Here is a 27,978-nt window from a genome sequence, read left to right on the forward strand (position 1 = left end):
CCCAAAGCATGATGTTGCCACCCCCATGCTTCACAGTAGGTATGGTGTTCTTTGGATGCAACTCAGCATTCTCTCTCCTCCAAACACGACCAGTTGTGTTTCTACCAAACAGTTCTACTTTGGTTTCATCTGACCATATGACATTCTCCCAATCCTCTTCTGGGTCATCCAAATGCTCTCTAGCAAACTTCAGACGGGCCCGGACATGTACTGGCTTAAGCAGGGGGACACGTCTGGCACTGCAGGATCTGAGTCCCTGGCGGTGTAGTGTGTTACTGATGGTAGCCTTTGTTACGTTGGTCCCAGCTCTCTGCAGGTCATTCACTAGGTCCCCCCGTGTGGTTCTGGGATTTTTGCTCACCATTCTTGTGATCATTTTGACCCCATGGGGTGAGATCTTGCGTGGAGCCCCAGATCAAGGGAGATTATTAGTGGTCTTGTATGTCTTCCATTTTCTAATTATTGCTCCCACAGTTGATTTCTTCACACCAAGCTGCTTGCCTATTGCAGATTCAGTCTTCCCAGCCTGGTGCAGGTCTACAATTTTGTTTCTGGTGTCCTTCGACAGCTCTTTGGTCTTCACCATAGTAGAGTTTGGAGTGTGACTGTTTGAGGTTGTGGACAGGTGTCTTTTATACTGATAACAAGTTCAAACAGGTGCCATTAATACAGGTAATGAGTGGAGGACAGAGGAGCCTCTTAAAGATGAAGTTACAGGTCTGTGAGAGCCAGAATCTTGCTTGTTTGTAGGTGACCAAATACTTATTTTCCGCCATAATTTGCAAATAAATTCTTTCCAAATCAGACAATGTGATTGTCTGGATTTGTTTTCTCATTTTGTCTCTCATAGTTGAGGTCTACCTATGATGACAATTACAGGCCTCTCTCATCGTTTTAAGTGGGAGAACTTGCACAATTGGTGGCTGACTAAATACTTTTTTGCCCCACTGTATATATATACACACACACTCATCAAAAGAGGATTTTCTAGAGTAATTCTGTGTCAAATCATGGAGAAGGTATTTTTAAACAAAATTAAAGAATACGTAAAGTTTATGGAATATAAAACTCACTTCAGTTTAGAAGAACTGGACATTAGAAATTGAATACATCAGAAGTAAAACTCATAAAATCTAAAATTATTGGCAATAAATGTTTTCAAATTCAGAGATTAAGCTCTCTTCTCACAAAAAATTCTCTATTCTTAAAAAAAAAAAATACAGCTTACCGATCAACCTTTTCAGACACCGAAAATATGACAAAGTTGTATCCTGAGTTCATGTGGATCTCTAAATATAAGTTGGAGTCTCACAAATATTTGGAAAAAGCATCTCTCATGCTCAAGGAAAAAAGCAATACAATTGTTTAGATTCTTTTTCCTCTTTTTTTGTTCTACGTTAGTTTACACTAGCTATTTTAAAGCAAATCAAGCAATTTGCAGTGCAATGATGTGTGTTAAGAATTATATTAATTTTACTCTATTGCTTTTGATAAGATTAATGCATAGCAGCAGACACAGGAAGATAATGGCAAAATTTCATTCTGCAAGAGCAGGGCAATGAAATTATTCTTTCCTTCTAATGCTCTGTTGTTCTTTGAAAGAGAAGAGGTAATGTAAGTTCAACCTACCAGTCTCATTAAAAAATGAGATAAATTACTCACTACAGATAATTTTTTTGACGTTAGGCATTAAGTAATGAGGTATAATATTAAAGAATTTTACTTCACTTCCCTTTTGAGTCACATTAGGAATCAATTTAGCACAGATGAAAAATGTCCAGATGCACTGAATAAAAAAATAGGGTACCAACACATTTACACTACAGAATCTAGAGAATAATCCTTTGAGCTTGGGTGGCAATATAGCCAATGCCTAATGTCTCCAACAATTATGTCTTGAAGCTCATTTCCAGATTTGTCGTTAAGGTTGAATACAAAAATTCCAGCACAAATAAATATTTCATTGCAGAACAAAAAAGGAACCCTCACCACAGGTTTGGTTCAATTCTGTCTAATGCAAACACTTTTATTTGCCACTTTTGTTCAAACACTACCATACTAGCATTTATGAAAATGAATACTTTCTATTTTGTTACACAAAGCATAATAGTCTGAAACAAGTTTAAGTATTGAAACAGGCTTTGCGAATTTATGCGCCATCAGCTCATAACTTATTTATATAAATAGCATTGTTTAGAATAACTAAAAAAAGAACACTCAAGGTAGAATCTGAGGGAAAAGTAAGATCTCAAGATAGAATCAAGCAGTTCAGCAGTTTTCTTTCAGCTCCAGCCACATCAACACCATGGGTTTCCACATAAATGGTCAAATGAAGTTAGATTCTTTCCTAAGTGGCCCACTGCCTATTCTAGCAATTATATTCTGCCACCTGGCAAGGCAGAAGAACAGTTGTCAACAGATGGAATGCCTTAATATTTGGCACGATTTGGATTATACAAATCATAACAACCTGCATGTATTCCTGCAAGACTTCTAAATCTTCAAAGAGTGTCAGGCTCTTTAAGAACACAAGAAAGCCCACCCTTCTTTCTAGCTTCTCCAGTAATACACATTTATGAGGATTTCTTGATTACACTACAAATGTACTTTTTGAATAAAGCCACAAAGCTCAGGATATTTTGGCAGCTCTTATATTTTGTAAAGTCACAGATCAAGATCATTTTCTGCATGTACACACACATGCACCTTCACACAGTCACACAAACAAAATATTGAATCCTGGTCTCATTGGACATCATGATTGCATCCAGAGGTAATATTATCTGAACATAAACCCATAGTTAACTGTAATTATGGTTTGTTGAAATAAATCAACCTTCACAAGTTGTGATTTGAATTTGTCTGCTTCAATGAATGAATCATACCTAAAGTTCACATTTGTCTGGGTCCAGCTTTCAAAATAAACTGTTTTGCTTATAAAAGGAAATAAACGTTTCCCAACTCCTCCGGGCATATTGAAAGAAAGGACTGGGAAGATTGCTGGCACAAGCCTCTTACAGGCTTTTTCTCATAATATAGCCTTTTGTATGAATAAGCTGACTGGATAACTAAAGCTATAAACCCAGTTCAAAAGAAGACAGGCAAGAATATTGGCTCATTTGCATGCAAGTAAAAATGACATTTTTCAATGGCTGCAACTAAAAGCACATTTCACAAGCTTTATTTTTCTTTTAAAACGAAGCCTGGGCTAAGAGGCAAGAAATTCTCAGTGATTCTGGCCAGGCTAAATAAAGAGGAGTTGACCAGCAAGCAGGTAATGACTGATGACACAATCCTGGATTACTTGGTCACTCCTCTGTTCACAGTATCAGTCCAAAAGGAACTCACAGCTCTGTAAATGCCACATTCAACAATCCATTACAACTCTTTGCCCCCTTAATATGTATGGACTTTTGCTGCATTCTGCTTTGGAGGAAACTCTTATATAGAAATGCTACACCGTCATCAATTCAGCAAAGAAATATTCCCATTATAATTATATATTTATATATATATATATATATATATATTTATATCATACTTGTAGATAAATAAATGTATGCCTTACAAGTTTGGTAACATTTTTAAAATTCTATTCTTAAATGCTTAAAAACTTTGTTATAAACTAACTAGAAATATTTTCCAATTCTTTTTAGTGTAAATTGTTTCTTTTTGGTAGATTTGAAAGTTATGATTAAAGCAGCATATAGATAGATATATTCACATCTATTATCCTCCCTACTTCATCCAGAAGAAACATGTGTGTGTGGCTTTGGGAGAATCTTGTCAAACTCTTAAACAAGTATGAGTTAATCTTTTCAATGAGTTTTGAATCTGTGTATCTTTGTGATCACAAAGAAAAATCACTGCTTGCTTTATCATGAATTGGGGAATGGAACAAATTCCTCAGTTAACATAAAAAAGAAATGCACACATCGGGAGGAAAGGGGAGAGCTTCGAACAATTTTCATTCTTCCTGCGAGCATAATCAAGAGTTTCATTTTTAGAAGCAAGAAATGCATGGAGTAAGAAGGCAAGATTGGCGAAATACTAATATTATACAAATCTAAGCATGTTCACCAAAAAGCTGTTTCTTTCTTTACCATAACATTATAATTCCTCTCTCCATTCATTTCGTGGCTCCACCACATCTCAAGCTTTCTCCTGTAAGTTTTGCTTCAGCCATTTTAACTCCGTATAATCTATAATATTAGCATTATGCCAACTCTTCACCTTTATTCTACAGCATTGCTACTAAATACCACTAGAACTTATTTTGCAAATGTAAGACACTTATTTGAAATATTTGCTCTCCTGCACATGTAACCTTTTAGTTATAAACAGAATATTAAGAAACATGAGATGCATATTTGCTGGATTTGGCAGAGAGAGAGGAGAGAGAGAAAGTGAGATCTCCCCAACTTCATATGTGAAATATTATAGAAGTGTAAAGGAAAAGTTTTCATTGCTTACAGGAAATGGGAGCTTTTACCCCACTGAATTGTAGGAGCATGTTTTTTGCATGTTTTTCATATAAAAATATCAAACAGGGAAACAAAGACAAACAGGATTTCTTCTCCCACCGATATCCATCTATTTTGATATATAAATATTGCTGTTTCATTAGATCAAGTGCATGAGAGGCAAAGGATGACCTTTGGAAAAAGCCACTGTTTTAAAAATTCATCATAACTAGAAATCTACTTTTCAGTTTTTGCAGCACACATAGAACAAGTAAGAATTGTGACATGTTCTGCACTACCCATATTTCACAACTGAAAATATCATTCAAAGATGGCAGAACCTCATACTGCAGTTACTGCCTTCTTTTTCAGTAGCTTAATTACTTAAATATTGTGTAATCTTTAAAATACTGCTCAAAAAATTGCTAGCCTTATAACAAACAGGCAAGGCCACACATGTTGAAATGGCAAGCCCCCTCCCCCTAATAAAAGCCCTTAGGTAATGGGTCAATTTTTTAAAAGATACATCAAATGAAAATGAGATAAAATACACTTAGGCATGGTTGGTTATAGTACAACAGCCATTGTTCTCAAAAAAGAATTACCTGGGAAATAAGAGTGGGGCACAAAACAACAAAAACCAATTCCTGACCCCATGTATCTTATGGAGGTATAATGATTTTGATAAATACAGATGCTGATGCTCTGCGTACACATAGCTAGATCTCTGCAGTCCATAGGCCCACAGGATCTGTTGCCAAGAAATGAGAAAAATCTATTTCTCCTTGTTCACTACTGAATACTTAAAAACAAAACAAAACAGCCCACCCCTCCGAAGTTGTTAATCCCTGAATCAGAGGCTAGTTGACCCAGTTTTTGTTTTCTCCTTTCCAAGGAGATGGAGAAAAATAAGGGAAACCATAAGCACTTTAGTTACAGTACTGAATCTTTTCTGTTTTGGCAACCTCTCAGGAGTGTCTTCGTCCAGTGGCAACATTGCACAACCAACTATAGGAGCTCACCATCCCAGTGGGGTTTGCTTATCCTACAGAAGATCCCCTGATCCACTGGGCATCTGGTCTCAATCTGGCCCAGTAGTTGATACAGATCCCTGTGCCGTTTCCCCAGCCAGACCAGTTTCTTCCCGAAGAGGAGACTCTTCCTCGGCTTGCCCTCTGGAGGTGACAGTGGTCTCTGGAGAGATGCTGTGCGATCCCTCCAGTGGCATACAGCCGGGGTGATTCTTACGAAAGTGCTGGTTGAGGATAGCCTGGAAGGGGAAGCTCTTCCCACAGACATGGCAGTGAAAGGGCTTGTTGCCTGTATGTTTCCGGATGTGATACTCCAACTGATCCTTGCGGGTATACTTTTTGCCACACATCCGGCAAACAAAAGGTGTGATGCCCATATGAAGTCGCATGTGCCGGTCCAGACTACCCTTCTGGTTGAAGGATTTGGCACAGTAGATGCAAGTCAGACGTGGGTTGTAACGAAACCACCGTTCAGAAACTTCCTGTTCACGGAGATATTCTACATAGCCACTTACTCCAACAATAGCTGACTCCTCCACCTAGAACAGAAACATTATGAAGAAAAATAAATGTTAGCTAAATATGATGATGGACATTAACAAGAAGGCTTAGACATCTTTATGGTTGATCAGCGAAATCCAGATTTAGAAGCATTATTTCTCAGAGTATTAAAGACTAAGACAAAACAACAAAGACTGTTATGTTTATGCCTTGCCTGAAACTTCCTGGAATCATATGGTGATCACTGCAAAAAACAAGATATACTGTAGGACTAAATGATTTGACTGGCATGAATGTCAATGTACCATGGAAAGTTTTAATTTTAATACTCTACATGTAATTTAAAAATACATATACTAGAATATTTTTTTAAAAAATTAACCATGCTTTGTGTGGGATTGTCCTTGAAGTCTTCCACTTAAGCAAATTAAACAACCCCAGCAATTTTTTTTAGCACAGAGGAAGAAGTATTTTAAGGTCTAAAAGAGTCTTACATATTCATCAGTTGGACAAAATTAAAAATGTTTAGTTTGATTCACAATAATGTGGGACTGCCCTATTTCACTAAACTGTCCTGTGCTTATCATCCAAATCCCTAAGATGAAATAAAACATTTTCTGTATCCAAATGCAGAGGGTTTTCTTATGATGATGGGATGACTAAGGTTAAATTTCTAAAATGCAATACGCATGTTATAATTTTGCTTTTAACATTTTTCTATGTGCATACTGAGCAGATAGGGTTAGGAAACAAGATAAAATTCTGAAACGTAAAGAGGGTTTATTGCTTCCAGATACATTAGTAAGGTAAAGGTAAAGGTTCCCCCACACATACATGCTAGTCATTTCTGGCTCTAGGGGAGGTGTTCATCTCTGTTTCTAAGCCAAAGAGCCAGCACTGTCCGAAGAAGTCTCCGTGGTCATGTAGCTGGCATGACTAAATGCCAAAGGTGCATGGAGTGCTGTAACCTTCCCACCAAAGTGGTCCTTATTTTTCTACTTGCATTTTTTACGTGCTTTCGAACTGCTAGGTTGGCAGAAGCTGGGACATGTAACAGGAGCTCACTCTGTTACGTGGCGCTAGGGATTTGAACCGCTGAACTATTAACCTTCTAATCGACCAGCTCAGCATCTTAGCCACTGAGCTACTGCATTCCTTCAAGATACATTAGTAAAAGTCTGCTTATTAATTCACTGATTAATAGTGTTTAGATACATATAAAAACCAGTTTCTTCACATTCCTTCCCAAAATTCATTTGACCTATTTTATGAAGTACTTATACCCTATTATATTATAATATTATATTATTGTAATTAATAATAGAGCATGTCTAATTCACCACTAACCCACCATATAACACAGTAGCAGAGTGTGTCTGTGTGTGTTTGTGTGGATTATGCACACATTGCAGTAATCTACAGGTTAATAGATAGTGACTTTTGACTTCCCAGTCTAGGACTGAGAAAATGACTGACCAAATTCAATCAATTGGGCTTCCATATGTAAGACTAGAACCTTTCCATTCTTAGCACAGCACCTTAATACTTGCTCTATCTCTCTTCATCTCACACACATACACACACACACACTAATAACACATAAACACACACACCAACTGCAAAGTGCTTCTCTATAACTACTGTTATAAAACATCAGCATCATGATTATCATCACAGAGCTCACCAAGAGACACCTACCTGGGAACTGGGCTGCTTAGGTTCATCCATCCGCCATGGAGATTCACTTTTTGACCTGTACCGATCATTTACAGTAACCACACTACCAGAAGGGCTAAATCTGCAGAAGGAAAATGAGATTAAGAGCTGTTTGTGTAATATACAAATGCTCTAAAAAAAAAGAAACAATGGAGATTCTACTTCATCACTAACTGATAATAGGGAGAATAGAGATTGGATAAAATATAAAGCAAACAGAAATAAATTAAGAAAACTATAAAATTATAAATGGTAGTTTAAAGTTTTATGAAGCAATTTAATTTCTCAACTCAAGAAATATCTTAGTATAAGAAAAGATGGCTTTGCCTGAAACAAATTTGTCAAAATAGAAATATGAGATTTGTACATTGCCTGCATATGAAGTACTAAGAAAAAAAAATACTTTTTAGAGTTTTTACAGACTACTAAATCTCTTAATTTCCAAAAACTGTTGCATAAAATGTTAAACAAAAAATTAGCATATCAAAATGTAACAAAAGCAGATTATATCTCATAATCAAACCACAGAGGCCATCTCCTACACAAGATCAGGCAGGGGTATTTCTTCAATATTTCCTATTATAGTTAAGAAAGAACATTCTCCAAACAAAACAGCTTAATTAGATTAAACTATCCTTAATCACTAAGATGACTATAAAATTATGTTTTAGTAAATCAAGTTTAGTTTTTCAAATCATGGTTTGTAGTAACTATTGGCTGAAATTTAATAAATAAATAAATATAATATCTGAACTGGCAAATTAGTTACAGCCATTGCTCCAGAGGCTCCTTTATCTTTATCTTTTATTAGATTTATATACCGCCTTTCTCCTTTTAGACTCAGGGCGGTGAACAGCCAAAATAAAAACATTTGTACACAAAAGTTAAAATAATTTTAAAAATAATTAAATGAAATTTGGCCCATAATTTAAAACATTTCAATTAAAAATCAGTATCAAACTTTAAAACCAACATACTTAGATATGGGAATGCTGAGAAAAAAATAAACTTATTCAAACAAAACAAAAGCAGAAAAAATTCACTGATATTTGAGGAATCAACTGAAGAAAAGGTTACAATTTAGTCAGACCAAGTTAGAGATTTGAAATTTTCCTCATGACCTGCAAGCATGCAATTCTCTGTTTTTAAATAGAGAAAAATTCTGTCCATCTTACAAAAGTATCTTGCAATTTTTTGGCTATTACTAAAATTCTAGTTTTTAAAAGATTATCACATGATTTTTCACTGAATATTAGGACCTCACATTTTTTTCAAAGTTCACTATTCACTGTCTCTGGTAAATGCCAACTAATCAACATATCTCATTTATTTCAATATCCAGAGAATACTTTAAATAAAGTTTGGCCAGAGGCAAATTAAGTCCTACTTAAAAAGCTCTGTACATTTTCTTTTTAGAAGTTGAACTCTCACTATCATACTCTTAATTGGCTCTTTCTCCAGTTCACTACTTCTTCACTTTCTGAAGTTATAGACTACATCCAATTACTGTATTTTTCGGAGTATAAGATGCACCAGAGTATAAGACGCACCTATCTTTTTTGGTGAGGTAAAGAAGAAAAAGAAATCTCCCTCTGCCTCTGCGCAATTTTGCCTCATAACAGCAAACAGCCTGTTTTACTTTCATTTTCAGCATAGCTTGATTAGCACAAGGAAAAAAAAATCTGGTTTAGCAATTTACCTCTTTGCAGCAAGCAGCAGAGCCCTGTGAAAAACAGCTGAGAGTCGGGAGGCCGATCCAATCAACTTGTGCTAATTAGGCTGTGCTGAAGCTGAAAGGAGCTGTTTTTTCTTGCTGTTTGCTGCGAGGCAGAGACCAAAGGGGGCCAGTGGGTGGGTGGGCTACATTCAGTGTATAAGACGCACCTAAATTTTCACCCCCTATTAGGGGGGAAAAGGTAGCCTTTTTTATATGTTTTGTTCCACTTCAATGATTTTAGATTATGAGTTTTACACAGCAGGAATTAAGCCTGAAGTATTCTAACATTTTTACAGTACCTTTGACATGGCAAAGGTAGACAAAGACACAGTATTAGTGTTAAAAAGCAATAGTCTTACCTGTCTGTTTCAGTGCTGGTTGGCCTGGCCACTTTTGTTCCTGATGAGCCCAAAGCGTAACTTTCTTGTCCCACTGATCCATGTCCTGTTGTATCAATCACCATGGCAGTGACCTCCTCAGCACTGCTCCCATCTTCTCCAGATGGCTGATTCTCTGCCCCCAGCCACTCCTCCAAGTTTTCTGTTTTGATTCGCACTGCTCCAAGGACTTTAACATCATCATCCCCCTGCCCACCATGGTCTGCCACTCCTGTCTCTACATACCATTGACCTGCCCTATTAATCCTCAGTATGGGTTCCCGGCTTTCCACATCTGAACTCTGTTCAATTATTTGAGGACTTGTAGACTCCTCAGGAGGACTCAGTTCCCGAATATCCAGAACTGTACTAACTTGGCCCATACGGCTGCCTTTTGGAGTGCTATGATGAGGACTCAGAGAACGATTTAGAGACGGGGAAGCTCGATGAGATTCTGGGGGCCTTTCTTGATGCTTTGCTCTTGTTTGGCTCAATTCCATTTCAACTTCAGCCACATTAATTTTGAAATGAATTCCCTCCAGGATTTGTGTACATTTGTCTATTATATGTTGCATTTGTAGAAAACTAGCTGCTGTCAGGTAACTTATTATATCAGCAAGCTGGAGGCATATTCTCCCTGTGTAGCAAAAAGAAAGGAGCTGCTCAAACACAGTGGGATTTTTGATAACAGAGATGGAGACTGTGCTCATTTCGTTGAGTGACATATGATCTCGAAAATAAGGTGAGCTAGCAGCCAGCACTACCTTGTGCGCCCTAAAGGCTTGGCCTTGCACATTAACCACAATGTCACACAGCCGGCCCTGCATGCGAAGCTGGTTAAGATGGCTCAAAACAGAATTGCTGAAATCAGGAATCTCCAACTGAATGTTCCCACTTTTCTCCATGATGGCTCCAGTTGCAGGTGGAGCAACCCTAATGATGGAAAAATACACCGCTGAATTAGAAAGAGCTTCTCCATTTCTACATGTTTTGTAATGCATGACATTTAAAAAAAAAAAAAACACAACTTTTTCATATCAATTTGCATGTGATTTTTGTGAATGACACATTTTCTTGTTAAACAGCTATGCAGAAAAAACACAGAATGTTGGCAATTGAGTAGTAAATGTTCTTTTTTCTCAACTGTTTCTCTTAACAATATTGCCATTGCTCAACATTCCAACTGCAATTATGCCAGCTAATTAACAATGTTACCAATAAAGGAAATAGGTAATGTTACATTATAAGATAATGTTACTTATTTCATGAACTGAACTGGAATTTTCATCTAGTTTTTCAGTAATTAGTGGGAAGATATGAATAAATGTTTTAATAGCTTTCTGAAGGGCAAAACAATAAAATTATCCTCTGGCCTAACTTGTAACGTTTAATGAAAACAGTACAATGTATATACATTATTTCCAACACTTTATACATAGGATCTGACTTCTGCCATCCCTCTTGATAATCAAAATCTCAAATTAAGATGGAAATTCCATCAAAGGTTTAGGGCAAATGTAAACAATTTGGTTTATAATGTTGATAAAGGGGCTTCTCCAACCTGTGCAGTACTGTGAGGCATCTATGTAAGGATACAGCAGACTACTAATTCGCATGTCATTTCATTGTGACCAATCATGGTAATATACCTTTCACTCACTAATACACATAGAATTGATACTGATAAATAAAAATTCATTGAAAATAAAACTATATTTATTTTATATTGACGAACAATAAAAATTTCCATTATAGTAAACTCTGTAGTCAGCTTATATATTAGTCAAGGTGATAGTTAATGCAAGAATGGTATACTGCATGTGTGCATGTATTCAATATGTTTTTCAAAGTCACATAGTAACATTACCTATAAAAACTGTACCTTCCATATGCAAATAAACTCTTTACTATCTAGCCAGGTAATGATATTCCTGGTAGTTATACTAATTCGGGGGGGAAAAAAAATCAGAAGACATCAGAATGGATTTCTTTTAAGAATACTGCAAGGATATATGGATATGAAAACAGCTTATGCTGACAAAACATTATGAATGTAGCAACAAATACCATACAAGAATAAATCTTGCAAATTGAGGGGCTAGGAAAGTTATTTGCCACTTCAACATAAAAAGCAGCATGTTGTACCTTATTTATTTTGGGTATTGTAAGGTTGATCAGTTCATCTTTATCAGGGGTGTCCAACTTGTGGCCCACAGGCTGGATGCGTCATGTGCTGGCCCCGCCCCCGTCCAGTTTAACGAAGGGGAAAGAAGTCCTGATACATCAAATGACACTACTGTGATGACACAAGTTTGACACCCCTGATCTATATCTATGTTATATTTTTCAGACAAGTTTCCTTAGATTCACTCTTATTTAATTAATGTATGCAGCCTGTCCTTCCAATATTTCTTCTGCAATGAACAGACACAGTTGGAATTCTACTTTCACCCATGGCAAGAAGGGTTTTGGTATGCTCAATGCGTGAAAAAAGGATAGAAAATATCAGCTATTACAGTCCTTTTTTCATTAGCAATTAGCAATAATTAGCAATTATTAATAATTATTTCAATTATTAGGAACAAAATACATTATATCCTTCTTTTATTTAGTATTCTCCATCTGCTTCTATTTTTTCAATAGTTCTTTTCCATTTTTTATGAAAGAAAAAAAAAGATTGCGGTATTATTAACCTTGTTTATTTATTTAGTGTATGGCAACATTAATCTTGGATTGATATCCAGTTCTAAACACAAATCTCTTATTGGAGTGACACAGGATACTCAGTATTCACTCTTAATTATGTTTCCTTATGGTAAGGTAAAAATTATGGTAAAATATTCCGTAATTTGAAATTTGTTTTATGAGCTTTGAACATGGACTTTTATACTTACAGAGAATTAACAGAGCCTGATAGATGCTTTATAATTCTTTATTTCTATTGTATTACAAAAAGGAACATCCATTAACTGTATTTTATTGCATTAGTCTACTACGGTATTGCAGGGACACAATAGTGAACACTTTTAGAATTGCTAATAATAAAGTAGTAAAACAAGTAAACTTCAGTCTAAAAGCAGATAGATATCAGCAATAATTATATGCAGACTGTTATGCACAAATTATAGAAACACAATGAAAATTAACAAGATGCGTAAAGACCTCATGAATCCATTGTAGGAATACCGTAGATGTTGTACAGATTCTTCTGAGCAAAGTTTCTTAAAATGTACAGAATAGCCTTTCCATGTTGCTCTAGTCCATGACTGTCAAACTCCCGGCCTGTGGGCCAGATGCGTCATGTGCTGGCCACGCAGACACGCGGTTTAGCGAAGGGGGGGAAAAAGTCCTGATACGTCATGTGATGCCGTGACAACATTAGTTTGACACCCCTGCTCTAGTCTATGTATATAATTTATGAAGCCATAGACTTTAAAAAATAGAATATTTTTACCATGAAGTGAAGTGATAAACCATATTAATTATGTGACTTTCTAATTTTAGGAAATATAGTTTAAATATATTACAATTCAAAGTTCATTTTTTTTAAAAAAAGGAAATTTAAAATCTTTTTATCAAATTTTCCTTTCCCTCATATACACCTGCTCCCATATCCTGATTCCAGACCAGATCTATGTTCAGATGTCCAACAATAAGAAAACCCAAAGTGAAACAACAGAATTCCATGCAGTCGAGCTTCAACTGTGGCTAATCAAATATTTTCATGAAGGCAATAAGGCTGATGCTTCATTATTCAATAGCATTTACACTATTTCTACATTTGTTAAAATTGTTTCTTTATGAACATTTTTCTTATAAATCCATGTAAGCTATTGTAAGCAATTAATTGCATATATTTATTTTATTCTCCTGCAGAATTGTTATTCTGGTTTGTCCTAACCCTACTGCTGATCTGGAACTTTGGTTGGCTCTGCTAATTAAACAGGAAAAAAAAATTCCCAACATTACAAACGATTAGAGAAATAAACTTTTTTTCAGTTTTTTCAAAAGAAATCAGACAATTTCTCCACACTACACATAATTTTAATGAAGTTCTATAACATCTCTTCGCACAAACAGCGATACATGCAGACTAAAGAGTAAACTACTGAATTCATTTTGGAGTATTTCTAAAGAGGCATGCAGGCAAGAGCAGACTACAAGGCAGCATTTAATCCTCCTTCCAACTTTCTAAACCTTTCTCTCCACAGAACCCCTTTCTTAGATCCAAATACTCCAAAAACCTGGGCAAATTGCAACGAAACAAAAACACTTTGCTCTTAACAAAAAGTACCTGAAGAGGACAGTTAATTAAAATAACCAAACTGAGGGAGGAATGTATGGGTGAATCAAAAGGCAAGTACAGTGACTGCAAACTGACAGATTTCAGCGGATTTGGGGGGAAGGTGCAAAAGATCAAGGAAGAGGAGGACAGGCAACCTTGTACAGAGAAATATCTTTTAGGAGGAGCAAACTCCGTTGCTAAGATACAGAAGGGGAAAAGTGAGACTAGAAATTCGGGGGGGGGGCATGCAGAATCCACACCGTCCTTTTGGGAAGTACCCCACAATGACTGTCCTCGAGTGCGCCCGAGGGTGGGAAGAAAGGAGAGAGAACAACTCTCCCGAGCTCCTTCCCTTTCCCGAGGGGACCGAAATACATCGCCTACGTACCTCCAAGGGGGGGGTGGGACGAGCCCGAACACCCTTCCGGAAGCGAACCCCCCAGAAGAGAAACGCCCCGGAAGTACATATCCCCCTTCGTCTTTGTTGATTGACTTGCTTTCCCCCCAGCCCCACTGAAACAATCTTCGCGTCAGGTAGCCACACCCACAGGAATGAGCCCACCACGGAGAGGGTGGAACCTGCGCCTGGCGGACTGCCTGGGTACTTGTGGCGCTGAAGCGGGTGGGGTGGGGGGAAGTGGGGGACTGTTGTGCGTAGGAACCATTTTTTCTAGGGAGGGGTAACGGGAGGAGGAGCTATGCAAAGAAGCGTGCCCGTCACGTGACCCCCGTGAGCTACACAGCGTGTATAAAAAGGGTGGCTGCGGCCTGCGCTTTCTCTTTTGGAATCTGCCTTTGGCTGTGGTGTTATGTAAGTATTGTAATACCCCCCCCCCAAATAAGTGTTGCTTTGCTAATTTCTATAGAGGAGTTGGGCCTTTAAAATGTAACGTTGATTGTGGATGACCTTGGGGAGGCACGGATGGCGTTGGATTATAGCACGCATTCCGTCCCCCCCCCCCTCATGTTTAGTTCTGCTGGCCGTTGAGCATAGATGGCGCTGCAATAACGGCTCAAAGGAACAGCCTTTCCAGATGGGCCTCGTGGTTGGGGAAAGCATAAAACTGATGATCTAAAAAGTTGAAAATGTTGAAAACTAATCCCTCACGGAATAAATAATGCTAGCTCCCCTTATTAAATCGGCATGCAAGTTTTGCGTTGAGTTTCCTCGGTAGGCCAGAGAGTAAAACTCAAAAAAGGAACTTGATGTACTGAGACGGTGAGCTCCAGCCTCTCTTCGCGTTGATCTTCGGATGGATCCGAAGTACGTGATGCAGAGATCGATCTCTGATAAACTATTTAAAGCTGGTTTTTTTTTTTTAAACTTAAATGATTTGCGGGTATTTACTGCAAAACATGGATTTAATTACATTGGAAAACAACTTAGGCACCTTCGGAGTAATACCCCAAAAACACGGTTTTTTCGTACCTGCAAATGATGATAAATTACGTTGGTAGGGACATCTGAGACTGTGATGAATGCCAACAATTTCTGAGCAGGATTAGGATCTTAATTTAGGTGTGGCAAGGATTACTCATTTCCAACTGCCTGAAAATTTATGTTCTGATTCCCCAAAACATTAATAAATCGAATTTTTTTAAGTAAGGGAAAGCATCAAAACTCCAGCTATTTTTCTATAAATAAGCTGCTCCAACCTCAACTACCCTGCATTTTATGCCTAACAGATCTGATGGCACTAATATTTAATTTTGATAAGATATTGATGAATATAATCTGATCCCAACCTTACTTAAACATTACTTAAGAAATTTTAGGGAGGGGAATAATTTTTCAGTTAGATTCAGCTTTATTCAGATGGAATCTTCCCTAATGATTGTCTTCATCTAATTCTAATGACTTGTGTCACATGGCCGTTTTAGCAATGGCTACTGCAATAATGAGGATGTATGACACAGGTTGCTTAGGCATCAAAATGTTGATCAGTTGGCAGAGGGAAAGCATGGATAAAAAAATACATGAGAGAAAACTCATTCCAATTACATATTTCATAATTCATAACAAGCAACTTCTATATCTGATCTGAATTATGACTCACACAATAACTGCACATTGAGAAACCTGTTTATTGAAAGGCTATTAGTGTGAAACACTTGATAATGATAATCGATAATAATGACATTTCAAAACTACAAATTTTGAATCATTTCATCTTTGTCTTTTGGAAGCGACCATGAGATGACTCATTTTTGTCCTGATGTAATTTTTTTTTTTTTTTTTTTTTTGATTTGATTTATATGCCGCACTTCTCCGGAGACTCGGCGGCTTACAATGCGTTAAGAAATTTGCACTGATAGTGCAAGTAAAAAAATCATGTTTGTGGCAAGGAACAAGTTGCAGTAATATTTGAGGCATTCCATCCCGCATCTACATCCAATTTAACTGAAAGTGTGAGGAACTTGCTGCTTTTGCTTGAAAGTTGTAGGCTAAACTGAGAAAGTTTTATACAGTAGTCCTTATTCCCTTCCTCAAAGAGGAAGCAAAGAGTCCTCATTGTTGGCAGTATAATTAGTTTTAAGGCTGCAGGTCAAAAGGGAGCTTGGATTTCTAAATATTCCCAATCAAAATACTGCCAACATTTATTAGGTCTATTTTGTTTTTAAAATAATTCTTGTCTGATAAATGCCTATTTCCTTTGTAGATACAAAATCTCAAGCCAATGCTGTCTGTAAAGGTATGTTTCTGTTCTTGTGGTACATACAGAAAGCTAAGTAAATAAAAAGTACCTTTAGTTGTGCCTTTGTGCCATAATGATGATGCTTATTTGCTACTCTTGAAAAAGTAATGATGAGAACGCTTAACCCACCTTTGTTTCAAACTGAGGCACAATCTATGCTCTTAAAAAGAATCTTCATCCCTTTTGTGATTTGAAACAGACTTTAAAATATTTGCTGTTTTCTTTACAGGGTTTCACAAATGATTCTATGATCATGGAACAAGGATTGGTAAGTTGTAAGATATAAATAGTCTGTTAGGTTATTTTGTCCAAGGAAGGATGCGTGTGATGAAAACATAGTTCAGCAGATAATTTATGATGAACTCTTTGTCTTTCGCTCCTATCTGATGCATCCTCTATTTAAAGATGGTCTGCTCCTAGATTGTTCCTCTTACAGATAGGCCTACTTCGAGTAATTGCTCATTAAAAACCCCTCTGACAGTAACTTGGTAGCTGATTAACATTTTTTAGATTTCTGCTGGTAAACATGAAAATTGTATCGTTCCACTGTATTCACTTAATTATATCTGAATTTAAAATAAATTATATGTTCCTTCCACAATATTATATTCATGTTGTATGTCCTAGCAGCTAAACTGAATATCTCTTACAGATTCTGTGTTTGCAAATATGGGAACACTACCCACTGATGTGCTGGCCTTCGGGTTCTCTAATATGGATCAACTTTAGATGATGAAACATGTAAGTTGTAAAGAAAAAAATATATGATCTATTACAGGCTTTTTTTGCATTACCGGGCAGTACTTTATGAACAGTTTCAATGTTACCAGAAAGATTCTTGGGTATTCTTAAATTGTCACAGTCCTTTATTATGAGTTCTTATTTAATGGTTCTTTATTTACAACAAGATCATAGTTGCATTTGTGTATAGTTAAACTGGCAAGCATCCTAGTTTCGTTAGTCTTTGTTAAGCATTATTTAATAAATTTGCACACTGCCAGACTCCCAGTGATTCTAGGTGATTTATAAATGAAAAACAAGAAAACAATAGTAAAAACAAGGAACAAATAAAACCAGACAGCAACAAAAAATGCCCATTCTTATAACAAGGCTGTATCCCATCTTTTTTTTTTATTGCAAAAGTTTTACAATTACATTTTCACCCCTTTCCCCCCCCCCACCCACCCCCCAAACTTCCCAACCTCCCTAACCCTCCCCTCCCCCCAGACTTCCCTATAATGTACTCATAACTGGTAAAGAAAGATAAAAAAAACACACACAACCCCCCCCTTAATATAACACTTATATAAAAACTTGAACCCCTCCCTCCCCTTTATAATTTTTCTTTTTACCCTCATTACATTAAAATATTTCTAATACATTATTTTCAAATAAAAGCTATTTGATACTTTCTAGTTTGATATTTGTTCTGAACATATTCTATCCATCTTTTCCATTCCCTTTCATAAGTCTCTTGTGAGCAATCTTTTAAGTATGCTGAAATCTTCAAGGCTGTACCCCATCTTAATCAAAGAGCCATGAAGAGCCATGTCTTTAAGGGCCTCTAAAATGCTATCAAGATGGGGGCCACTGGTTTTTCTGTAGTTATTACATATTGAGTTTGGAATTCATTCAATTTGCCAAACAAAAGGAAAAAACAAATTGAGCCATGGTTCTAAATTGAAGAATGATCTTTCATGCTTGGGATCTGTTCATTTTCTCTGACTTGCATCTTCCACCTTTTAAAAGTTGTATTGGATTCTTTTTGCTAATTTGTTTTGCTGATCTGCAATTACGACACATCAGCTGTGTTGCTTAGAAATGTAAAGCAAATTTGCTGATGCAAAGCATTTTAATTGCGTCCATTCATCTTTAATTTATCTGCAACAGCTAATGTTCAAACAATTGGATTGGGAGCTAAAAGGACAAATGTATACTACTGTATATGATGCTGAATCAGGTCGCTGATACATATGAGGATAAATTGAATATACACTGATACAGTAGATCACAGCACGGTTTGGAAGAAAAAATGTTTTGTGAAGAAAAATTAGGCTAGAGGCTAAGAAAATAATTCTCTTTACAGGTCTTAATGGGATTGAGCTGTCTCTGAAGAACCTCAAGAAAAGGCAAGTTGAAATACAGAAAGTTGATTTACTGAGCAATATTATAAAACATTAAAGATATTCCTTTTTTTAGGACTAATATTTGGTATTTTAGTTCAATGCTGAGAAACTTTTTCTCCAAATTTCTGTCAAAAATTCCTCCAATTCCCTATATGCCTGTAAGGAAGGAATTCTACTGTACTGCATAAAACTAAAGCTAAACCAGTTGCGTCCCTTTCTGGATCGGGACTCCATATGCACGGTCACTCAAGCACTCGTCACTTTCCGCCTGGACTACTGCAATGCTCTCTACATGGGGCTCCCCTTGGGGTGCACCTGGAGGCTGCAGTTGGTCCAGAATGCGGCCACGCGGGGGATTATGGGAGCGACGGGGCGCTCACATATAACACCTCTCCTGCGCGAGCTGCACTGGCTTCCTGTGGTCTTCCGGGTGCGCTTCAAGGTGTTGGTGACCACCTTTAAAGCGCTCCATGGCTTAGGGCCGGGGTATTTGCGAGACCGCCTTCTGCCGCCAGTAGCCTCCCACCGACAGGTTCGCTCACACAGAGGACCTCCTTAGGGTGCTGTTGGCCAGACAGTGCCGGCTGGCGACCCCCAGGGGGAGAGCCTTCTCTGTGGCATGACCTGCCCCCTAAGATACGCACGATATCAGACCTCAGGACTTTTCATTGGGCCCTGAAAACACACACATTCCATCTAGCCGGGCTGGCTTGATCCCATCCTCTCAGTTTTTAATTGAATTCAGTTTTAATTGGGTTGTTTTAAACTCGGGCCAAAATTATTTAATCGTTTTTTAAAATGTTTTTTAAATTTTATATTGCTATATTTTATCTTGGCTGTACACCGCCCTGAGTCCCGCAGGAGAAGGGCGGTATAGAAATAAAATTAAATAAATAAATAAATAAAGCAGGAAATTGCAGCCAGCATTTCTTCTAAGGACTTTTAGGGAAGACTGAAGAGGGGCATGCAAGCATGTTGGGGATATCCTGTGAATTTAAGCAGACTGCTAGATATGCAAATTCAAGGGCAGTGGCTAAGGGAGGTGGGCAACAAAGCACCGAGATTGATACGTATGTCAGTAGTGTAGGGTAAGGTACATATAAAGGTTAAATTTCAGTATAAAGTAAATACAAAAATCATCTAAGAATCAAAAGCCTGGCAAAAAAGTGCATTTTTACAGAACATTGGGTGGAATCAAACATTCCATTGTCTGAAAGCAATTTAGAATGTCTTCTCCCATCTGTCAGAAAGAGGCCTTCCAAAGAGCTTCATCTGCCATATGAAGGTTTGTCATGGGAGAAATTGTTCCTTTGATAGGTCCTACCTAAGCCATTTGGACTAACTAATAAAAGTCTTAATCATCTGTAGGTTTTAATTTTAATTGCCAACGTTAGATTCGGCCGTTACCGGAAAATCCCGTATGACAAAAGAACATGCATATGTGGGGTAAACCGTCGTGGAGGACACGGCGCATATAATATTCGAATGTAGGCTGTATGAGGAAGTAAGAAAACAATATCTGTCCCCAATTATAAATAAATTTCCCCACTGGAATATAAGGCATAAATTAGCATTTCTGTTGAAGGCTGACTCTCCTCCCCTGGTAAGAGCTATCAATCGATATCTTAAAAGGATGACAGCAATACGAGCCAGTTATATCGAAAAAAATTTCATTGATTGTAAGAAAGATGAGCTGAGTTAGAGAGGAGCTATCTTATTTGGGTTATCTAGTCTTGGCAACTTAGCTATTGAAATCTGATATTGTACAATTTTAATGTCATATATCATATATTTTTAGATTGTTATTTTTGTAACTGTTTTGTCTTTTTCCCTTTTTCTTTTCTGTTTTGTTTGAAAAGGCCTTCGGGCTATTCAATAAACAAATACAATACAATACAATTTATTTTTTTTAATTTGATTTATATGCCGCCCTTCTCCGGAGACTCAGGGCAGTTTACAATGCGTTAAGCAATAGCCTTCATACTTTTGTATATTTATACAAAGTCAGCTTATTGCCCCCACAAACTGGGTCCTCATTTAACCTACCTTAGAAAGGATGGAAGGCTGAGTCAACCTTGAGCCTGGTGAGATTCGAACTTACAGTAATTGCAGACAGCTGGTGTTAATCACAATGCTATTAGTCTGCTGAGCCACCAGGCCCATTTTAATTTTAATTGCTGTTTTTATAATCTTTTATTAGTAACCATAAAAATGGTGGATGCTAACATAAATTGTGATGAGTAGAACAATAACAAAATTCTACTGAAGCATTTTTCCGTTTGATCCTGTCTATTTCTGTGGCAAATTGAATATTGCAAATTGCTGGAAATCCATAAAGAATTTCCAAAGTCTCCTGGGAAAAATTTGAGCAGTATTTCTTGCATATATGTAGCAGATAGTTCTTATGTGTTAATTAAAATATACTTGTTATTTTTTAAGCATTTAATGCTGTTAGCCTGCATGATGAGAAGCTAATAAAACTGACTTTAAAGATGGAGGTCTGATTAGCTCTACCTGACTTTGGGCACCTATCTGGATCTTCCATGATTAAAAAAATCATTTTCTTAGCTATCATCAACCTTTCTTTCTCTTTAGGACTTGGAGTAACACAAGGAGTTGTTTAAGAGCAAAACTGCTGACAGCGGTAAGCTACTACTGATATCAGCTTAACCATGTGGATTTACTGCAAGAAATTGCATAGTGTTTTGCAAACAGGATGTCCTTAAAAATAATATAAGTTTTAATAATTCTATATTAATAAATGTGAAAATGCCTGTTTGATAAGATATCCTAAAGATGAGTTCAGAAGATTATTCTGCATAGAGCTCTGAAAACCTCCCAACAGCATATCTGTCATGGTCACCATTCTGCTAGCATCACTTTGCATTCTGCTCCCTGACATTTTTGCAGTGGGGGAGGGAGAATGGAATGTGGGAGAACAAGTGGGTCGGGGGAGGGAGGGGCGCCAAGCAGTGCCAGCCCAACAAGGAAGAAGTGCCAATCCAGCCCTAAAAGAATGTGGAGATGAAGCAGATGCACACAGTCTGCTACCTAAACAACCTGAAACTTCAATGGGTCAAAGACTGATTGGGGGGGGGCAGGGAGTCCCAGGGAAAAAGAAAGTTATGTGTATTGTTTTTGCACTAATTCAGCAGATTCCGCTTTGCTACTTCTGTAACCACTTTTGCTTCAGGAAAGTATAATCTTGGTCAAAAGAATGGTCCAGGGGGTCTTCCTTTACTGAATGGGACGGATGACAATATCCTTACTCTTTTTGGTTACTGTTTAACTTTTCTGAGTTTGGCTATGTAGTCCAGTCAAAGTTTTATTGAAGACCTAGAAACCGGTCCATGGAATTCTGTGGAGTACTTCTATCTTCAAGATTGATCTGTTAAACCTTAGAATAAAGGTTAACCTTAGCAAAGCTTTTGTTTGTTTGTTTATTTGATTTGTATACCGCCCTACTCCCGAAGGACTCAGGGCGGTGAACAGCCAACAATAAAATACATAAATACACAAAATTTAAAAACCTGATAAAATCAAATTAAATTATTTGGCCCAGACAAATTAAAATACCCCAATAATTTAAAAACAGATTAAAATTTACATATTTAAAAAGGGAAGAGATCAGGCCAAGCCCGCTTGATGGAATAAAAAGGTCTTCACAGCACGGCGGAAGGAGCGCAGATCCGGGATCCTCCGTATCTCCGGGGGGGGGGAGCTCATTCCAGATGGTAGGTGCCCCCACAGAGAAGGCTCTCCCCCTAGGGGCCGCCAGTCGACACTGTTTGGCTGACGGCACCCGGAGGAGTCCCTCTCTATGAGAGCGTACTGGCCGGTGGGAGGCTATTGGTGGTAGTAGGCGGTCCCGTAAATAACTAGGCCCTAAGCTGTTTATTTATTTATTATTTTATTTTTATATATTTATTATTTTATTATATTTATTATATTATGAAATACCTGAACTGAAATTGGGATGTGGGTGAAAAAAATATTACTTTGTTTTTGTAATACAAAACTTCCAATGTTTTGTGTTTGCGTATATAAACGGGTATTTTTTTTATATTAACTAGGTTTTGAGGATGGAATTGGATTGAGGTAAGAGTTTAGTTTTCATTTATTCTGTATTAATGGTTTGTTCAAAGCTTTCTATCAACTTGTAACCAGTGATGAGATTAGATTCTGCCAGATGAATACTCATGATATTAGCATCAATCCGTTCCACTTTTCACTGAGGTTACATTGTTCAGTCTTATGATTAGGCATTCAGAGAAAATAATTGCTTTCCCAAGTTATCACTTTAACTTACTGATTTATATTTAAAAGTACCTTCTTCCTACTCCTCAAGAACATAAGATTGTAAATGGGTTATTTTGTGTTAATTCTGCAGCTATAGCAATGTATAATTCTAGTCAGCATATTTTAAGTTTGGTTATTTTCCACCAGGAAGTAGGTTTCCTTACCCAATGTTGGAGCAAAAATTAGAAAGGAATTAACTGAAAATATTTCTGAGTCTTTTTCTACAGTTTTATAATAAATGTTTTTTCATTTCTCAAAAACTGAATAGATGTTTACTGTTTTACGGAAGCTCTTGAACAAGGTCAGTATATTTTTATTATTAATTATTCAGTCTTGAAAGTTGATAAAATTATGGGTGAATGACTTGCAGGCTGAATGCTCCTATTATACCTCTAATATCTTCGCTATGAATTTCCCCATGTCAGATTTCATGACAAAAGTATTAAAGGTGGAATGAAAATTGACTAAGACTAGATGTGATGTTTTCATTTTTGCATAATCCGCTCCTCCCAAATACCTCACTGGAATATTCCTGCACCAGAAATAGCAATCCTGCCTGTGTGAATGGTATCAATGCCCCATTGGGCCTCCACTCAGTTCTATAAAAAGCAATCTTGTAAAAAGAGTAGGGACACCTCAACACAGGCAAAAAGGATAATGTTTCCAAAATGGGGGGGGCACATTTGCTGCCTGTTTTGTTCCCTGACTTCTGAAAGAAAACATACCAACGAACATTAGTTTGATTTTGCTGGAAAAGCCTATGATGTTTTAAGAGTAGTGGACAGAAACTTTTCTGAGAACTGAAAACACTGAGGCTTTATGTTGCTGATATTTAGTGATATGTCATGATACCATAATTTAGTTAAAAACCTGAGATCAAATGAATTGCTAGTCAAATAGTATCTGCTTTGCACAATTACATAAACTGTTGGCTTAGAATATTTTTCATTTCAGATTAGTTTAAAGACAGTGGCACCTGATGGATAGATTAGTTTTGACTTCACACTATAATGGTAAGCTCATATTTTAAAGGGTTGTAAGGGGGCATTAGATTTCCAAATGAAGCAGTTTGTGTTCTCTGGTCTTGTTTTGTGTTAAAATAAATGTTTCCTTTGTACTGTTAATGATGAAATTGGAAAGAACAATGGGAATCTCTCTGAAAAATAGTGAAGATACAATTTTACTGAGACAGTACAAATGATGTGAACTAAATATGTTGTGTTATATTATAATATATAAAATTAGCATTAAAAAATTGGCTGGTTCTTGAAATAAACCTGTGTATTCCAGTTTGAAAGTCTTTAAAAAGCACCAAGAATTGCCATGTGTGATCCTGGCTTTGCAAGATGTATAAATGTTGTATTTTAATTATTAGAAACTGAGCTGTCTTAGCAAAAAAAAAGTACTTAAGAGGCAGAAAATATAAGAATTACAGCAAATGCCATAGTTTGTTCCCATGTGGCTCAAGGTAGCTGAATTCCATTTCGTATCTTCTGCCATAACATAATTTAAGAGAATGGAATTGTGGGGACATGCAAAATAATTTTGATGTTAAATGAACATTTGCAGAATGGCCTATCGCAAGTGCAAAATGAGATTTTCAAGTAAAATTTGAATTGGAATCTACAATGCTTTGAGCTGGAAGCTGATCTGTTAATTGAAACAGCTTCAGTTTCACGGGAATTTAAAATTGTGACATCTGGATGAAAATAAACATCTTGCCATCTTTCTAATTAACAGTAGAGGCTACTAAAGCCTGTTAGCTTTCTTTAGCTTTTCAAACAGGATTTCTCCTTGTTTTTAGCAAAATAATGAAGTTTTGTAGAGGTATTATAAATTTGTTTGTGGCCACAGTTCAACCATACATGGAAGAAACAATGCAGGTAAAAAGTCAATTTTGTGCAATAGTTAGAAGTAAAAAGTTAATGTCTGTGTCTGATTTCTAGGTAGTTGATGAACTGACATTTGGCTTTCAAGGTATGTATACCTTACTACACTAGCATGTTTATTTCTTGAGAATGGTGAAATGATGATACCCCAATCTTGAACTCTCTCTCTGAATATGTGATGGAATATCCAAGATCTGACCCATTCACATTTAATATTGTTTTGTATCTCTAAATGGGAAATAGATTGGCTTGATTCCTTTTCCTTTTTCTCTTTCCAGATCTGAGAACCTGTCCAGAAATTACTATTTTCAAATACATTGGAAGATATTTTGGAATTGGGCGTGGGTGCCAAGAGTCCTGGATAACTACTGCTGCTTCATTACTGGGGGGATGATTCATGACTCCGCTGGCGGCTTTCTGCCACCTAGTCGCCGTGAGAGGGCGGCTGCGGCTAATTCCCCCGGATTAAAAAAAAAATTGTCGCAGTTGACTTAACTTTTCATTGCTGTGAGAGAGCGGTGAATCTTTTTCCGGCTTTCCCACAGCCAGCTGCAGTGGTACTGCATCGGCCGTCTCCTGCTTACCATCTCCGGCGCCCACAGTCGCCTTTCATCTACCCCCTATATTTCTTCAACTGGCTTATACTTCGGTGGACCTCCTCTCGCTGCGAGATGCTCCCCTCTCGCGGTCATGGCCTTCCTATTTATCGAAGGCCTACCTCAATGATGAGTTTTGGAAACCCGAGTGGTGGCATGCTCCAAAGCGGGGCCTGAGGGGCTTTTTAATTAGAGTTTTTAACCAAATTTTAAGGGGACCTGGGAGGCGGGTGGGGAGGAATGAGCCGGGGGTGGCTCTTATGGTTCAGCAACCTGGCCCGTCCGATGGTTGGGGGGGGAGTGGGAGGGAAAGAAGAAGCTAGGTGGAGAGAGGGTCTTTCAATCCCTGTGATGGTTGGGAGAGGCAGGCAATGTGAGAGGAGGGGTTATGGAGATAGCCGCCGTTGTGTCCAAACGGTGGTGTGCTCCCCCCCAGGCTCTCCCTGCTCCCCCGCGGATATAGGAGTGCGGAGCCCTGGACTCCGGCTGGTGTACCTAAATGCCAGGTCCGTGATGAACAAGGCCCTCCTCGTGCGAGATTTAATTGATGAGGACGCGGACCTGGCCTGCATCACGGGGACCTGGTTAGGGCCGGAGGGAGATGTCCCTCTATCCGACTTACGTCCCTTATGCTTTATAGCGAAGGTTGTGGAGTCCGTGGTGGCACAGCAGCTCCCTCAGTTCCTGGAGGAAACTGAGTACCTGGACCCGTACCAATTGGGTTTCAGGCACGGTTACAGCACGGAAACTGCATTGGTCGCCCTAGTGAATGATCTCTGGCAGGCCCGGGATGGGGGTTGCTCCTCCATCCTAGTCCTTCTTGACCTCTCAGCAGCTTTTGATACCATCAAAAGCCGCTGGTATCCTACTGCAGCGACGGGGGGGGGGTTGGGGGTAGGAGGCACCATTTTACAGTGGTTCTCCTACCTCTCTGGCCGCTCACAGTTTGTATGGACAGGGGACAGAGATCCTCCCTGAGGATGTGGGGTGCCTCGGGGGTCGGTTCTCCCCCCCTGCTCTTTAACATCTATATGAAGCCGCTGGATGAGATCATTTGTGGTTTTTGGGTGAAGTACCATCAATATGCTGATGATACTCAGCTTTATATCTCCACCCTGGGGATCCCCTTTCCGTGATGTCCCAGGTGGGCCTGGATGGGAAGAAACAGACTCTGACTCAACCCATCCAAGACTGAGTGGCTGTGGATCCCGGCATCTCGTGATCTAGTGGTCCCGTCACTTGTGATAGGAGGGGAGGTACTCACTCCCTCAGAAAGGGTTCGCAATCTGGGTGTCCTGGATTCACGGCTATCCTTAGAAGATCATTTGACGGCCGTGACCAGGGGGGCCTTCACACAAGTGCGCCAGTTGCGCCCTTTCCTAGACCAGGATGCCCTCGCCACGGTCACTCACGCCCTTGTTACTTCTCAGTTGGACTACTGTAACGCCCTCTACATGGGGCTGCCCTTGGGATGCACCCGGAGGCTACAGCTAGCCCAGAATGCGGCCACGCGAGTTGTTACGGGGGCTTCTTGTTACTCCCGTGTGACACCTGCGCGAGCTGCACTGGCTGCCGGTGGTCCTTCTGGTCCGTTTCAAGGTGCTGGTGCTCACCTATAAAGCCCTACATGGCTTAGTTCCGGGGTGCTTGTAGGATCATCTCCTGCCATCCTCGCATCATCCCGTGCGCTCCCACAGTGGGCCGCCTCAGGGTGCCGTCAGCCAGACAATGTCAGCTGGCGGCCCCTAGGGGGAAAGCATTCTCTGGGAGCGCCGACCCTCTGGAACGGTTTGCCCACCAGGCTTAGGACAGCCCCCAACCTCCACTCCTTCCGCCGCAAACTAAAGACGTGGCTCTTTTATCAAATGGGCTGATCCGTTGGGGGATTTTTACATTGAAATAATTTTAATAAATTTTAATTGGATTTTAATTTTTTATGTAATTTTTGAATTGTTGAATGTTTTCTTTGTAAGCCGCCCTGAGTCTTTTGGGAGAAGTGGCATATAAATTACATAAATAAATCTAAACTAGATGTCATTAGATTAAAAAGATAAACACTGTGCAATAAAGATTTTACTTCCTGAACACTTTTGAGTGTATCTTATATTTTTGGCTACTAATTATGAAAATAAACCAATCTATGACATACCATTTAATATAAATCTTTTTGCAATTTCATTTACTAATAAAACTAATTTTTAAGTTTACTAATTTTCACTTGTGTTATAAGATGCTTTGTGTAATTTATGCATAACCAGGTATGCACTTGGGATATTTCATAA

At 38.2% G+C, this 27,978-nt stretch overlaps 1 protein-coding gene, 1 long non-coding RNA gene and 5 other non-coding genes across 9 annotated transcripts; 6 read left to right on the forward strand and 1 right to left on the reverse strand.

Moving 5' to 3' along the window:
• Positions 1–3,649: 3,649 nt before the first annotated feature.
• Positions 3,650–14,576, reverse strand: ZBTB37 (zinc finger and BTB domain containing 37). Of its 2 annotated transcripts, none has more exons than XM_034409778.3 (4): positions 14,479–14,576; positions 9,788–10,738; positions 7,694–7,793; positions 3,650–6,033 (listed from the first exon to the last, which is right to left on the reverse strand). In XM_034409778.3, exons 2-4 carry the CDS (start codon positions 10,708–10,710, stop codon positions 5,545–5,547), a joined length of 1,512 nt encoding a protein of 503 aa, XP_034265669.1. In that variant the 5' UTR covers positions 10,711–10,738; positions 14,479–14,576; the 3' UTR covers positions 3,650–5,544. The 2 variants fall into 2 exon arrangements, with proteins under 2 accessions (XP_034265669.1, XP_034265668.1); XM_034409777.3 differs by having other exon boundaries at positions 12,968–14,498.
• Positions 14,533–27,781, forward strand: LOC117661193 (uncharacterized). Of its 2 annotated transcripts, none has more exons than XR_004589908.3 (11): positions 14,533–14,901; positions 16,751–16,783; positions 17,016–17,054; positions 17,439–17,527; positions 18,873–18,915; positions 21,508–21,556; positions 22,986–23,010; positions 23,480–23,512; positions 24,166–24,224; positions 25,158–25,188; positions 25,379–27,781. It is a non-coding gene; the product is annotated as an uncharacterized LOC117661193 (long non-coding RNA). The 2 variants fall into 2 exon arrangements; XR_015733509.1 differs by lacking the exon at positions 14,533–14,901 and adding an exon at positions 15,083–15,354.
• LOC117661298 (small nucleolar RNA SNORD74) lies at positions 15,515–15,595 on the forward strand. The gene has a single exon (XR_004589951.1). It is a non-coding gene; the product is annotated as a small nucleolar RNA SNORD74 (small nucleolar RNA).
• LOC117661300 (small nucleolar RNA snR60/Z15/Z230/Z193/J17) lies at positions 17,102–17,181 on the forward strand. The gene has a single exon (XR_004589953.1). It is a non-coding gene; the product is annotated as a small nucleolar RNA snR60/Z15/Z230/Z193/J17 (small nucleolar RNA).
• On the forward strand, positions 21,368–21,432 carry LOC117661299 (small nucleolar RNA SNORD44). Its single transcript, XR_004589952.1, has one exon. It is a non-coding gene; the product is annotated as a small nucleolar RNA SNORD44 (small nucleolar RNA).
• Positions 23,074–23,151, forward strand: LOC117661297 (small nucleolar RNA SNORD47). The gene has a single exon (XR_004589950.1). It is a non-coding gene; the product is annotated as a small nucleolar RNA SNORD47 (small nucleolar RNA).
• On the forward strand, positions 24,327–24,405 carry LOC117661296 (small nucleolar RNA SNORD79). The gene has a single exon (XR_004589949.1). It is a non-coding gene; the product is annotated as a small nucleolar RNA SNORD79 (small nucleolar RNA).
• Positions 27,782–27,978: the final 197 nt, after the last annotated feature.

The sequence above is a fragment of the Pantherophis guttatus genome, chromosome 3 (assembly GCF_059756535.1).
Source record: "Pantherophis guttatus breed Tessera chromosome 3, ASM5975653v1, whole genome shotgun sequence".
In the NCBI taxonomy this organism is placed as follows: domain Eukaryota; kingdom Metazoa; phylum Chordata; class Lepidosauria; order Squamata; family Colubridae; genus Pantherophis; species Pantherophis guttatus.